We start from the raw sequence: 16,405 nt of genomic DNA on the forward strand, positions 1-16,405 counted from the left end.
TATTTTGATTTATATCTGCATATCAACTTGTTGTCCTTCAATGCATATATCAGAAGCCTTTTTTTTTTCTTTTTTTTTTTTAACTTTTTAACAAAAATTCATAGAATATGAAGATTTGCAATAGTCAGTACAATGTAATAGTAGTAATAGTAGTATTGATAATATTGACTTAGATTATTGGAGAAAAAAACAAAAAAAAAAAAGCTTTGTAATCTATAAAAAAAGAAAGTAACTTTAAACTTTGACTTATTCCATTTTATGATGACATAACTGCACTTCTTTATGTTCTATCATATGACCTGAATCAATGGAGATTATTATTTTTATAAAAAAAAATCCCTTTTACTCCTTTATGGGATTTTTTTCTGCCCTGTGATGGGTACTGGTACCAAGTGCATGGGGTCGTTGGTTGTGTCCAGGTACTATTGTTGTTGTTATTACTGTTGGTTAAGGAACTCTCTTACTATCCTACAAGTGTTCAGGATCACAGCTTTCTTTGGTTGACTAGGATCTTAGAGGCTCTTTGGCACCATGCTAGTAGTTGACACAGCGATTGGGATGGTCATTACTTGTTCCATATATTTACTATTATGATTATTAACCCTTTTGCAGGTGAGTTTTGGATATTATTATTATCATATACTATCCAAATAGAATGAATGAATGAATGCTTACAGGGAACTTTGAACTTTATAAAAATTTATGCTTTTAAATATTAATTTTTTCCTGTTTTGACTTTTTATCTGAAAATTAGTGTGCATTATTACCAAAAATAAAATCAAAATTAGAATTTAATGAAAAAATTTATTTTTTAATTAGTTATATTTTTATTTGCATAAAATATCCTCTACATTCATATATGTGTTATTTGATTCAGGATCTGAATCATATAACAAATATATGACACATACAACCCAACTTCCACATTTGACTTTCAGAGAATTTCATCAATATCAGCTAGTCTTGAATCTTTTTGAGAGGGCACACTCTCCTATTTTTGAAACTGCTGTAAACATAAAAATGATTACTATTACTTATAAACATGATAAAGGATGGCAGCACATACATACTCATAATTTGTTGAATTTACTTGAAAGAATCATCAAAATGTTTATATATATTCATATTCCTTTCAGCCTTCACATGAAAAAATGTACAGCAGGCTCCCGTTATAACGTGGTTCGCTTTATGCTGATTCGCTATAACGCTGTTCTTATATTATAACCCGTATCTGACTATAACGCTGTCACAGATTGCTATAATGCTTTTTTACAGATTACATTTTTGACATATTTAACGAAATCGTTTCATTTGATGGAGTCGAAAGCTTGAAAATGAATAGCAAAACAGCATCAAAACGTTTCCCACGCCGACTTGAGAAATTTTCCCACGCTCAGTGAAATTTTCTCGCACGCTAATTTAATTTCAGTACAGTGACTTGTTACGTAGTTCCGAGATCAACATTTTAAAAAATGATCAAGTATATTGCTTGTAATATTTGCGTTATATGCATTTATCCGAAGTCTAGTCATCACTCAGTACAGTATTAGACATTGTGCGAAACAGACAGTTTACTTGAACATTGTATCATAATTAATGCAACCAATGCAGTTATATTTTCGAAGAGTTAATAATGGCCGATAAGAATGAAAAAGCAACAACGTCTGGGCGCAGTATGAAGACTGTAAATGTAAGAAAAATACTACTGAATTTGAAAATTAAATTAGACGTTTTGAAGTGAATCGATTCCGATGAAAGGCAAGCGGATGTGTGCCATAATTTAGGACTTGCAACTTTCACTGTAAGAACAATTATAAAAAAATAAAGAATTCATTTTTGCAGCGGTAAAGACAGCTGTTCCACTGCAAGCAACTAGGACTAGGCCGGCTATTAGGATTGAAATGGAAAGACTTTAATTTTATTGAAGATTCCAATGCAGAATTCAGTTAAATTAAATATATAAAAAAAAAAAAAAAAGAGAGAGAGAGAAAGAGATTAGCCAATACGATGATCTGAAGAAAACTCGCCTAAAAAAAAAAAAAAATGTGGAACCATTTAAAACTGGTAAGGGCTGGTAGAATGGATTTAAAATCCAGGAAGAATCCAGGGAGTGCAGATCAAGGAGCCGAAACTTTCAAAAAGAACTTGTTAAAATTATTGAAGAAGGATATTATGTGTTATACTTCTCATCAAGTTTTTAACATAGATGAAGCAGGACTTTTGTGGAAACGAATGCCTAAAAGAAGTTTCATATTGAAAGAAGAAAAAACATGCCAAGTTTCAAAGCGGCGAAGGATCAGTTGACTTTATTGTTGGGTGGTAACGCTGCGGGCCATTTAAAATTAATACCCCTTTTAGTTTATTTGGAAGAAGGCCAAAGTTCCACTCAGAATCCACACATTTTTCATGATTAAATTCATCCATTAAATTAAATCAATTAAATTCAGTATTTTAATTGGAATTTTAAGTTTACTTTTGATACGCAAGTAATTACCACATAGTAGTTACCATACGTATGTAATGCAGAATATTTTATATGTGCAAATATTTGAATATTAAATATTTTGACCGACATTTGTGCATCTTTTCATTACCGTTTATTATTGATTAGGAAATATCCTATGGCACCGACCGCAGCTCACAAATACATATGTTACCTTATGGGAAAGCGGCGCTCGCTTAGCGCGGATTCACTTAGCGCTCTGTTTTTCCGGAACGAATGATCAGCGTTAAGCGGGGATCACCTGTATATATATATATGCATACCCAAAAAAGAGTAAATGTTGTAGAAAGGATGTAGCTTTAAGATGAAAGGATGTAGTTTTTATATGTAGAAAGGATGTAGTTTTTATATGTAGAAAGGATGTAGTTTTTAGATGTAGAAAGGATGTAGCTTTTAAATGTAGAAAGGATGTAGTTCTAGAATGTAGCTCTGGCACATTCCACTTGAAATACAAATCTGTATTAAAAATTTTTATGGATTATGATTTCTCAAGCTTGGCAGGTCTGTTAATGTATATGGACATTTCACAAGGTAAGAATCCTGAGTTTGCAACCACTAGTAAGCATAGTTAGCGCTCATTCCCAAAAACATTACATCAAATGACAAACGAAAGCTGTTTTTCTTTTTATTTTTCTGGGGTTTATTTTGTTTTTTTTTTTAAATTTACCTTTCTGTATGTGGCCTCAGATTCTCAAGAAGGTGATAAATTATCTATATTTTAATACGGAAGCCGTTTTCTTTCGACAGTCAGTGTGAATGATAGGCTTAACCGATCAGGCTGGAAGTGGTCTCAAATTGAAGACATTTCTTCTTAGGTGTGCACAATGTTGCTAAAATTTAAAAATTCTGAATAGCTTTATTTTACGGAACGGGCCACTCGCTTCATAGATGGAGCCACACGAAGATGTTAACTGTTAAACAAACAGTTGTCTTAAGTTGATAAGGCATTTTTTTCTGATTAACAATCTGCACTTTAACTATTTAACTGATTAAAAGTTGCACGTTCACACAATTGTGTCCTTTGTTCCGAAAAAAAATAAAATAAATAAAATAAAATAAAATAATAATAATGAAACTCGGCTACAAATTGGGAAATTTTCGCAAGGTGTTCAGCTAGCTGTAGCTATTGCTTACAATAGGCCTAACCTATTTGGTCTCAAGTTGACGATATTTCTTCCTACGTGTGCAGAAACATGGGAAAATATAAAAATTCCAAATAGTAAAAAATCTGAATGGTTTTATTTTACAGAACGGGCCAATTTTCTCTACTAGCGCTGCCTACCTTAAAAGAAAGAATAGTTTTATTTTACAGAAATGAGAAATGATTTGACGCGTACTGGCTTACCTGCTCATGACCAAACATGGACTACATTTCTTTAGTACAGCTAGAGAAAAACTCTGCTACCAAATATCTTTCAAAATTTTCGCAAGTGGTACTGCTAGTATAAATTAATATAGTTTATTTTCTTTATTTAGGATGCTTTATCATGTACTGTCCTTTAAAAAGAGTTGAATAGACTAGTTCATACTCAATATAATGTAGGAGTGTAGGAGAATAACTGTAACATAAAACAACTGTGATGAAAAAAAAATTACAATTTTTTTAATGAATGCATAATGACTAAATGACATGAATTATCAAATATCAAGCAAGCATTTGTATTTTGAGAACAACAAAGCCTGCCAGAGCTTTGAGTGCACTGCCGTTGGCTTTACCATACACGAAGTGCATGTCCGCATACTCTTTGTTGCTGTAACCTCTTTCCATGTTGACTGTCCTTTGACAATTACTAGTATGCCTGCTACGTCTCAGAGCATTGAGAGAGGGGAAAGGGTGAGAATGACATAACCTAACCTAAACAAACAAGTCAGTGGTGGATCCCAACTAGAAATGTGCAATATCTCGAAAACGATTCACTTAAGGACCCATGTTTACTAGGCTTTGTTTACATATTGTAGTCTGTACAGTTCACCTTTAAATTATTGACCATCACTTTCGAAACACCCTGTATATATATATATATATATATATATATATATATATATATATATATATATATATATAATATTAAGGATAATATAAAGAACCATTAGGATAAGCAAATCAATCCAATAATAATACCATCAGGGACCTAAGAAAACGCAAAAAAAAAAAAAAAAAAAAAAAAATTATTATCGCTTTTTACCGACAATCTAGATGACTTCAACTGGGGTCAACCACCCAGAATGAAGGCAAAAAACGACAAGAGGTTCTCTGTTTCTGTGATGATCAATATATGCTAAGTAATTTAAATCTAAACCAAATATAAACCAGTATAGGCCAAATGTAAATCGAATATAAATAAATCGAAAGATGATAATAAAAGTTAAGAAAATTTAGAAATATTAGAATCAAAGGTAAGAAATATAAGTAAAATATAAATGTAGCATATATTAATCATCGTTGACCCGACAGAGAACGTAATTTAATGATTAAAATAAGATTAAATATATAATACATACTACATATTGACCGTATCTAGGACATAATGTAATAGTCGTCAAAATAATATGTGGTGCCCCCTATGTGATGGATATGTGATTTAGAAATATTTCTAATATTTCTAAATTTTCTTAACTTTTATTATCATCTTTCGATTTATTTATATTCGATTTACATTCAGCCTATACTGGTTTATATTTGGTTTAGATTTAAATTACTTAGCATATATTGATCATCACAGAAACAGAGAACCTCTTGTCGTTTTTTGCCTTCATTCTGGGTAGTTGGCCCCAGTTGAAGTCATCTAGATTGTCGGTAAAAAGCAATAATAATTTTTTTTTTTTTTTTTGCGTTTTCTTAGGTCCCTGATGGTATTATTATTGGATTGATTTGCTTATCCTAATGGTTCTTTATATTATCCTTAATATTATAGACATTATGGGTGTATTGCATGATTGCTTGCAACTGCATTGACTCATAAATATTATATTAGTTACAGTTTTTGTCGTTTTAACTTTCTTTCTTTACTTTTTTATCAATAATTATAAATATATATATATATATATATTTTTTTTTTTTTCCCTTCTCTCTTCTCTCTCACTCATTCATCTTTTTTCTCACACATCAGGTGTTGACCAGTGATACAATAAAACAGTTAACAGGAAAATTGATAGAATCACCATCCATCCTGAATAACTCTCTCCTATAAAGAAAAAATTTGAACCAGCATTATTCACCAAAGCAACAGTCAGTTTGACAACATAATAAAGCAAAGTCACCATGCCCTCAGGAAAGCTTCCCACCCTCCAGTGCAATACGGCGAACAACCCCTCATGATATACAGATAAGATCTTGAGCCTATTGCATTGATGACTTGGCGCCTCCATAGCCAGGTGGGCAGGAGCAGCAGTGCGTAGCACACACTTCCTGATTAGACCGGCGTTCAAGCCCATGACCACCAAATACAGAGGATGCAGAAAGGTCAGGGAATGACTACTGCATATTCCCAAAGCAAAATGGCCTTAGTTGCTAATGCTCCTAAAAAACCAAATAACAACAAAAACAACAATTGATGACTTAACCAGTGATATATCACAGGATTGGATGGTCAGCACTCAAAATCCTGTGAGTGCTGACCACCCAACTTCATTGTCTCAGTCTGCTCCTTCTTGATACTTGCTTTCCATTAGCTTCGCTGTGTCTATCAAATGTGAACAGGAGGATATTATACATATAATGTTATCAGAATGTAGTCTCTAATTATACTTTTTTTTTTAATCTGGCAGTGGTCATGCTTCAAAAAGTTGCAATGTTGGATGGCCTTGTCTGACAGGTGGTCTTGTTTTTTACGGAAAAAGTTTTTAGTTTTTTTATTTTCTACTTTAGTTTTTTTTAAAATTCTACTCACTTTATGCCAATATCTTATCTTATCTTAATAGATTGCAGTATTACTTTATGTAACTCTTTAATTTTAAATAAAAAATTTAAATATTTAAAAAAAGCTGTGGTTCTTGCATGTTTTATAAAAACACAAAAAATATATTATTTCTGCTGAAAATAAAACTAAAGAAGTCACAGCTATAAAATATAAGCATGAAATTAATTGTTCTCCCTTCCAGTTTTAAGTGTAGAAAACCCTTAAGAGTACAAACTTTCAAAACATCTGCATGCATATATTTCTACACATATATCACACGTGATGTAAACAGAAATTTGCAGAAACTTTTATTAATTCTGTTAAAAATGGATTAAAAAAAGAAAAAAGCATTCCAGTCATAAAATATGGGCATGAAATGAATAGTCTCTTCCATTTTTCAGTGTAGAAAACCTTTAAGAACACAAAATTTCAAAATAATTCATGCACACTGTTTTTTTGTTTAGAATTCTGTTTGGTATACTGTTTGTAGAAGTCAGTAGATTCTAATATGTATTCAACAATATTTCAAAATTTTTCCTAATTCAAAATATTGTAATGTCAAAAGATGGTATAGTTTTATATTAAAAAAAAAAAAAAAAAAAAAACTGAAAAAGTGGAGAACTTATTATTCATTCAGTTCACAAAACTGTGCACTCCAATATTTTGATTTCATGTCAAATGATTACATTACTCATCAAAATTCCTGAGCTGTTCCTCCCAAGGTTGAAAACAATGCAATATTTAGAATTAGTGTAACAGTAGGTTATCTTTAACTAAAATAGCTTTGATTTCACACTAAATTATTGTTTGGCACGAAATCAAAATGTTGGAGTAGGAGCCGAGAAGTATTGTGCACTTACAATGCAAAAAAGGTCACATGGTGCCTGTCTACCAAATGTGCGAAATATCACCTTCAAAAACAACTCAAAAGCCTAGGTCTATATTTAGAAGGTAGAAAAAGTTTCAGTCATTAAGCTTGAAAAATGCACAAAAGTTTTTTTATGGGGGGGGGGGTGACTATTAATGGTCTTGCATGATCACTGACAGGTTACTTTTATAAGTTTAATTTCCACAGAAGAAGAAACCATAGCAAATTTTGAAATGTGGAATTCATAATGTGTAGTTAGAGTTAATTTAAGAATTAATTAAATTAAATTATTTACTCAATTCACTGCAGTGTATTTCTTTATTAAATGATTCATTCCCACATGCATAATAATGTCCTTCACCTCTCTCATTTGGATGTTTTTTTTTTATGTACTTATACTTATGTGCAGGTTTATATACAGGAAAATTTTACACTTTTTCTCCCCCACAGGTTCGAAGTGAAAAGGCAGGAGCAAGAGATGTTAATAGTACCGAATTTGCAATGCATGTGCAAAATTTTCTAGAAGTTGTGAAAATTTATATAAACTCCTCAGGTGAAATTGTACCCATTGTCAACTGGACAGCTGTACCATGGACAAATGGATCACAATGGTTTTCTATTTTTAATAATTTCCGCCAAGATATAGAACTTGATATCAAGCCATTTAAAATTACAGAGTATGCATTTTATATTTTGATTTTTCTTATATTCTTATAGCCTTGAAAGTTATCGAGGTATAAATTTATAATGTGTGAATTTTTTTTATAAAAAAATGTTAATTAATTTTTTCTGCATAGAAATGTAGATTTTCTATTACCAAACCACATTTGGGTGTGATAATTTTTTCCCTTTTTTTTTTTTTTTGATCTGTTGGTAAGTTTATTCAACTTTCATGAACCAAAAAAAAAATTCTTTTGTATCTGGGATATTTTTTTTCTATTTTTTTTTCTTGGTCAGTGATAATAGTATTACTCTGAGAATAAAGATAATGGAAATACAGTATACATGTTAATAATGGAAATGCAGTAAAAAACTTAGAAATCCACAATTTTGAAATATGATGCTTCTTAAAATCTCCCAAATTTTCTAACTTTTTAACAGTCCAGCCATTCAGTATTTTTTTTAATCAGTGCAGGCATGACAATATCATTACAACAAATATCAGTTTGTTGTTGTTATTTTTTCTAACACATGTTTAAAGAGAAATAAAGAGCATTTCAAAAAGTTGTTTGTGTTTTATATACAGTATAATTTGATTGTGCTACTTGTGTAGATTTATCCCTAGAGTAGACATATGGATTGCACATTGATTTTTAGAATTTTTACAAAAACATATTTAAAGATATTGTGGAAGACTCATATCTACCAGCTTTTTAAATTTTTCGGGAAGGTTTGTGGTATTCATGTTTTTTTTCAGGTTTCTGGAAAGTTTACATTTCTTCTAGATTTTTTTTAGTTTTTTCTTTAAAATATGTGCACATATGTACATGTTTTATTTATCAATGTGAGTGAGTGCTAGGCAGTTATAACACTTCTCATCTTTAGCTTGAAAAAAATCATTCTTCTGCTTAATATAAATTAGTTTCTTTGTCTGTGAACAATAAAGCTCTCTGGAACAGTAAAACTAAATAATTTTAGTTTCTTTGACTGTGAACAGTAAAACTAACATTATAATTTATATAATTTATGAATTTTAAATTTATTATTGAATTTATAATTTATTAATTTGATAGTATGAACCAGAGCTATAATGCTCAATACATTCTATATTGATATCAATATTTGTAAAAGAATAAGAGAAGTTAACCTCAATATGATACATAGAACGCTACCGTACGATACTCTCCACATATTAAAATGAAAATAATTAAAAAATCGAAAATCTTACGATACAGTAAGAAATGATTAACAATAATTAAAAATCAAATGAACACAAATTAAAAATAAATTTAACACAATTTAAAAATTAAGTAAAAAATTAATTTAATGAAAAAAAATCAAAACGATTTTCATTGAATTAATTTTTTACTTAATTTTTAATTGCATTAAATTGGTTTTTAATTGTGTTCATTTGATTTTTAATTATTGTTAATTATTTCTTACTGTAATGTAAGATTTTCGATTTTTTAATTGTTTTTGTTTTTATTTCTGGAGAGTATCATATGGAAGTGTTCTACGTATCATATGGAGGTAAATTTCTCTTATTCTTTTACAAATAATTTATTAATGAATTAATGAATTTATAACTTATTAATGAATTTATGAATTTATAATTTATATAATTTTTTAAAAAGTTTGGAAACATGCAACTTGCATGTGGATTGACTTCTGTTCTGGGAATATTGTTCTATCCAAAGGTATTATTTGTCAGACATTACTTCTTGAAAAGTTTTATAGGTGAAGAAGAATTGTAGGGCATAAAAGGGTGAAAGTGCTTTTCACTCTTTCATATCCTATAAAAATTTTCAAGAAATCATACATTATTCTTTGTTTTTGTGCTTGTGAATACTTGCATCACTTCAAATATAAACAGCAATGCCAGGGAATGAAAGAAGGAAATATTATTTTCAAGAGTCACACTCTTGGAAATGCAGTGAATCAACTGGTGTGATCCATTGTATTTCCAATTTAGATAAAGGAACTAGGTTTGCATTTTGTAATTTTGACTAATCTGATATCAGTATAGCACATGGTGGCAAAACTAACATTAGCATTAACATTAGTAGAGGCATTTTATGCAAGAAAGCATCAAGGCATTTGATGCAAGCTTATGCAGCATCAGCCAAAAAAAATAAAATTAAAATAAAAAAATAATAATAAATAAATAAATAAAAATAACCACTTCCACTTCACCCCTCTGTTTGTTCGAAATACCTGTCCAGCTGAACCTTAAACTTATTTAGGCTATCAACTTCCATGACAAGGGATGGAAGTCTGTTCCACCAACCAACCACCCGTTGGCTAAAGGCAAATTTCCTCATGTGTATCCTACATCTGTCTTTCCTCAATTTGAATTTATGCCCTCTCAGGTGATTATTCTGAGCATGAGGAGGAATCCCATCAGCATTGAGCATGCTCAAACCATTCAAAGCTTTATACACCTCTATCAGATCCCCTCTCTGGTGCCTAGTCCCCAGACACTGTAATTTGCAAAACTTAAGCCTTTCTTCGTTAGAGCACCCCTTTGTTCCATTCACTAATCTTGTTGCCCTTTTCTGTACTCGTTCCAGCATCTCTACATCCTTCTTGAAATGAGGCCTCCAGACCTGTATACAGTACTCTAGGTGTGGCCTGACCATTGCCTTATACAAGGGAATAATCACCTCCTTATCCCTGCTAGAAAAATTCCTATATATCATCGACAGTACACCATGAGCTACTCTTGCAGCCCATCTGCACTGCTCAGAAAACTTCATATCTGCCTGCACAACCACCCCCAGGTCCCTTTCATTCTCTACCACTGTCAGTGTAATACCACAGAGTTGATACGTTGTATGCTCTGGGGTTGCTGTTTCCCATATGTAGTACTTTACATTTGTCAATGTTAAACTTCATTTGCCACCTCTCAGCCCATCTGCTCAACCTTTCCAGATCCTGTTGCAGTAGTGTAGTGTCAGTAGTGTCCTTGACAACCCTGCCAACCTTCGTATCGTCTGAAAACTTGGACATTAAGCTTGATATACCATCATCAGTATTATTTAAAAATACAGAAAACAATAATGAACCCAATACTGAACCCTGAGGGACTCCACTAATAACACTAGTCCACGATGAGCAGTGTCCATTGATTACCACTCTCTGTCTTCTCCCCCTCAACCACCCCTTTGTCCATAGCAGCAATTTGCCTCCAATGCCACACTGCTCCAATTTGTGCAGCAGTCTTCCATGTGCAACAGTATCAAAAGCCTTTCTAAGATCCAAGTATATAATATCAAAGTTATTCCCTGCATCCAGTTCTTTTGTGACTGCATCATAGTATCCAATCAAGTTGGTCAGGCAAGACTTCCCCTTAACAAAACCATGCTGTGTCCGAGCTATAACTGAAGTCTTGTCTAGATGATCCTGCAGTGCTTCTTTAACCAGTGCCTCTATTAATTTTTCGGGAACAGAAGTTAAACTAACAGGTCTATAATTATTTGTGTTGCCCTTTGATCCTCCTTTGTGAATTGGGGTCACATTTGCACATCTCCAGTCCATGGGTACTTCCCCTGAGTCCAAGGAAGCTCTCATAATTATGGTTAAGGGTTTGCTTACTTCCTTTTCTGCCTCCTTTAATATAACTGGATAGATCCCATCCACCCCAGGTGCCTTTCTTGTGTTTATCTTTAACAATTTTTCCTCCATTTTACTCTCAGTTATTACAAGATTCTCTAGCTTACTGCCAGAGTTGAATACACCTCTGGCATTCCCCTCGCTGAATAATTCCTCATGTGTGAATGTCGATGCAAAATATTCATTTAGTTTGTTAGCTACCTGAGCAGCATCAACAGTTAACCCATCGATATCAAGTGGACCAAAATTTGCAAATCTGATTCATCCCCTTCCTTCTAGAGTTTACATAAGTAAAGAACTCTTTACTGTTTTTCTTTGCATCCCTTGCCAAAGATTTCTCGTAATCTGCCTTTGCCTGCCTAACCTCCTTTGTAACTTGGTTACAGATCAACTTGTATCTATCATAGGCTTCTGTGTCACGTGTTAATTTGTATGTATCCCTTTCATTTTTCTTCTGTGCCATATGTCTCATTAGTTCATCTGACATCCACTTAGGCCTAAACCTTGAACAATATATCTTAGGTGGTATGTAAAGCCTAGTAGCTTCCAAGATAAGTGCTTTTAATGCTTCCCATTTTGAATTTGCTGTTGGTAACATCATCAGTTGGTTCCACTGTATAGAATTTAAATACTGTCTCAGTGCATCGTAGTTGCCTTTACAAAAGCAATAATCCTTCCCTTTACTCCTAATGGTAGTTACCTCTTTGAGTAAATCCCACTTCAGCACACTGTGATCACTGCTACCTAGTGGTTCATTTACCTACATTATTCAATTCAAACATAATGGCAATGTAAAGGTTTAAAAAAAAAAAAAAAAAAAAAATTGTGATCAGAAGCAGAAATGCTGATTTGGGTGTTATGTTAGTAGTGTCCTTGGGGAGATTGTGTGGAAATAATGCATTCTCTCAACCTCTCCAGAGCTAAATTGATTGTCATGCATTCTCTCAACCTCTCCCGAGCTAAATTGATTGTCATGCATTCTCTCCTATTACATGTGGACAATGCATGATAGGAGAGAATGCATGACACTCAGTTCAGCTCTAGAGAGGTTGTGCAAGGCTCGTGGAGGTAGGATTTTTCTCAGTATGGCCTGCAGTTGTTTAAACAGGAGGGACTATTTTTTTTTTTTTTTTTTTTTTTTTTAAACATTGATGATATGTACGTTTAAATAAAAGGAGTGCAAAAATATTTGCTAGTACTGTTCAGTCAGTGTTGGTATGTTGGAAAACTGTTATTTGGGATGGGAATACACATACTAATAGTTTAACGAAAGCTGCAATCAGAGGTAAAATCGATTTTACCTCTGATTGAATCCCATATCAGCACACTGTTATCACTGTCACCTTGTGGTTCCTTTATTTACAGGTTCTTCACTGCTGTGAAGAACCTGTAGTAAACAATCATTCAGTAAATCCACAAAATTCTTGCTAGAGTGCAAGTGACCGGTCCACAAGCTTCTGGCTTACTGCCCTACTGTATTTCTCAGTATGGTTGTTCATTGTACTCATCAGAGTAATTAGGCTTATAACACACTCCTACCTTCATTTTTGCTTTCTCATTGCTTATGTCACACCAAACTGACTCAACATCGCACTGACTACCCATGTCAACTGGAAGCACTCCCTTAGATTTTATGTGTTTCCTAACTGACAGCATGTCACCTCCTTATTTTCTATCCTGTCTGTCCTTTCAGTACACATTGTACGTGCCAAATTCAAATTCTGCATTCCTTATATCTGTGTGACACCACGTCTCTGATATCCCAACAATATCTGCCTTTGGTGTCTTGAACAGCACTTCAGATTCATCAGATTTATTTACTGTACTCCTAGCATTGGTGTACATGCAAGTATACATGCACTGGTTCTTACTCTTAGTTACTCTAACACAACCCATATATTTACTTGTTCCATGTGACTCCAGGCAGTTCTAGAAATCTGCAGTACCTTGCTTTCTGGGCTTCTGCTCATTTGCAATAAAAGTAGTGCAAGAATATCACTTTCACCATTGCCTGTCGCTTTGGTTAATTTATTAGGCTGTGTATCCCCCCCCCACTCCAAGCTAGCAGTTTTCTGACCTATTGCCCCTGCCACGATAGCATCAGAAAATATTCTTGCATCCTTTCTATTTAAGTGTACCCCATTCCTTTAGAAGCAATCTCTCCTGTTAACAAGCACAGACCACTCTGAATAAAATTGTACCTGATGAGCCTTCCACGATCTCTCAAGGGCATGTTGATTGATAAGGCTCACCATATACTCCCTCCTATTTTGTCTGAACAGAACTGCAGACACATTCAAATTCAACCTTCTAAACTTGCAACTTTTTTTCAATGTTGACCTGTACCTGTTAAGTAAGTCTGCTTATCTCCTACTGTTAATGTCATTCGTGCCAATGTGTACATTGTCACCTTTTGTGCCCTTAAAAGATGATATCTGCTCTACAATGTCATCATCTTTTGCCCCTGGCAGACATACCTTGGTCCTATTCCACCTATCCATTTTGCACAGTCAGTATATTTCCCTGACAATAGATTCACTGAGAACAACAAGCTCCTGTGGGACCAGCCCATTCTGCTTTGGGGATTGCTACTGTGTTGCCTGATGATCAAGTGCAAGCTCTGTTGATTATGTGGGTAGCTGTGAGCTTGATGGGCACCCCAATTTAAATCCTTTGAGGGCATTGACCCTGTTCTTTAAGCTCTCATAAAGGCCCATAACTATGCTGAGTTGATGCATAACATCCTCACACTCTTTACATCGAGCACTCACACCCTTGGCAATATCACGTCCTGTTCCTGATAGCTCCGCAAACATATGAAACAAGCAGTACAGTTCAAAGGGCTGTGAATCAAGAATAATCCCCTCTCAGTTTTCCCCCAAGCCACAACACTTCCAGTAACTTGAGCCTTTTGCTTTGCTGCTCTGGTCTGATTTCGATTAAATTTCAATTTAATTTCGATTAAATTTCAATATAATTGAAAATACTATGCTAAACTTAATTCCCAATGCAGGAATAACACTATGCATCGGTTATGAAATGATGTTTACGTTATTGAATATATATATATATTTCAATATCGAGCTTATGGTGTATATATATATATCATATCTCCCATCAAAATTACGTTATATGAATTCCGTATCGCCTATTAAGTTTAACTTATATGTATTATGCTATAACATTATGTTTGTAACTTCTAAGTAGTTATAACAGATAATAAATTTAACTATCTGTTGCAAATCTTCCTGATTCGAACTTTTGCATGGCATATTTGTGATACTCTATCTACGCCAAATCGCTGATACTAAAAGCTCTGTGAATATTAATATCATACATTACACTTCTATGTGATAAAGTTAAGTTATTAAAACATGTAAGTAGTGCTATAAATTATAGCTTATAAATCTCTTCTAATACTGATTATGCTGCTGCTATAAGCTACATAGAAACTTCCAGTTTCTGCTATATCAATTACTAAAACAATGGTGACAGAATTAAAACAAACGTTCCTATTAATACTACACAATGGCAGCAGAAGTCAACTGCGGCTTTTTTAAGCAATTACAAAGGCAAGTAAAGAATAAAAACACCAAATTAATCAGGAAATCACAAAAATACACTAGACTACTAAATTTAAACCAAAAGTTAGCGAAAAACAATAATTTTAAATTAATAAATCAAATGCCACTTAACGTCTTGCGAAAATGTGTAGCTCTGTTCAGTTACTGTTCAATATTGTCTTTCACCAAACTTTGCAAGATCCCCCATATATAATAAGCAGAAACATGTTTAAACATGTTTGAAATTTCACCTAGTTAATTTTCATTTAAGCTGGAAAATTGAAGAGACTAAAAGACTGATGTTTCTATTTTTATGTCTAAAAACATTTTTGCAAATTTAGCAAAATTAATGTTTTTTGTTTATTTGAATATATACAGCTTGTTTTAAATATTTTAATTTATTTTAAACTTAAAAGTTACATAACATGCTTTAAGCATTGCTTTCTATTTAAAAAAATTGAAATAGCTGTGGGATAAACAGACTAATAGATTAACAGCAGCCGCTTGCAGAGGTAAAAGTGATTCTTGCACTGCTTCTATTGGAATGAGCAGCAGCCTGGAAAACAGGGTACTGGGGGTTTCAAGTACTGCTGGGAGTCATCATGGAACAAGTAAATACATGGGCTGTGCTAGGATAACTAAGCGTCAGAACAGGTGCTTGTATACTTACATGTACATCAATGTTAGGATTTTAGTAAATAAATTTGATGAATTTGAGGATTTACTCAAAGATGTAACCACCATCAGGGGTAAAGGGAAGAATTTTTCCTTTCATAAAGGTGACTACAGTGGTCTGAAACAGTTTTTAAATTTTGTACAGTGGGACTAACTGATGATGTTACCAACAGCAAATTCTACATGGAAAGCATTCAAAGAATTAATCTTGGAAGCTACTAGGCTCTTTCTTGCCAACTAAGAAATACTGTTCAAGGTTTAGCCCTAAATGGATGTCAAATGAACTAATGAGACTGGTGGCAGAGGAGAAAAATGCATGGGTTGCATATAAATTATTAGGTGACACAGAAGCCTATGGTAGATATGAGCTGGTCTATAATCAAGTCACAAAGGAGGTTAGACAGGCTAAGGCAGATTAGGAGAAATTCTTGCAAAAGATGCCAAGAAAAACAGCAATGAGGTCTTTGTATATGTAAATTCAGAAGGAAGGGGATGAATTAGACTGATCCACTTAATATTGATGGTTCGACTGTTGATGACCCTGCTCAGGTAGCTGACAAACTGAATGAGTATTTTGCATCTACATTCACATATGAGGAGATCAGCATTTAAAGGAATTGGTAGC

The 16,405-nt window shown here is 33.2% G+C and overlaps 1 protein-coding gene across 5 annotated transcripts in view; it reads left to right on the forward strand.

The window, feature by feature from the left end:
• LOC150082988 (uncharacterized) overlaps positions 1–16,405 on the forward strand; it is a 1,785,507-nt gene that overhangs the window by 589,552 nt on the left and 1,179,550 nt on the right. For all 5 annotated transcript variants that reach the window (XM_090377722.1, XM_090377724.1, XM_090377725.1 and 2 more), the window contains one exon: positions 7,721–7,947. In XM_090377722.1, coding sequence (XP_090233848.1) covers positions 7,721–7,947 — 227 coding nt within the window. The remainder of the gene's footprint in view (positions 1–7,720; positions 7,948–16,405) is intronic.

This window comes from Mastigoproctus giganteus, chromosome 7, assembly GCF_048544385.1.
Source record: "Mastigoproctus giganteus isolate SK-2022 chromosome 7, ASM4854438v1, whole genome shotgun sequence".
NCBI lineage: Eukaryota > Metazoa > Arthropoda > Arachnida > Uropygi > Thelyphonidae > Mastigoproctus > Mastigoproctus giganteus.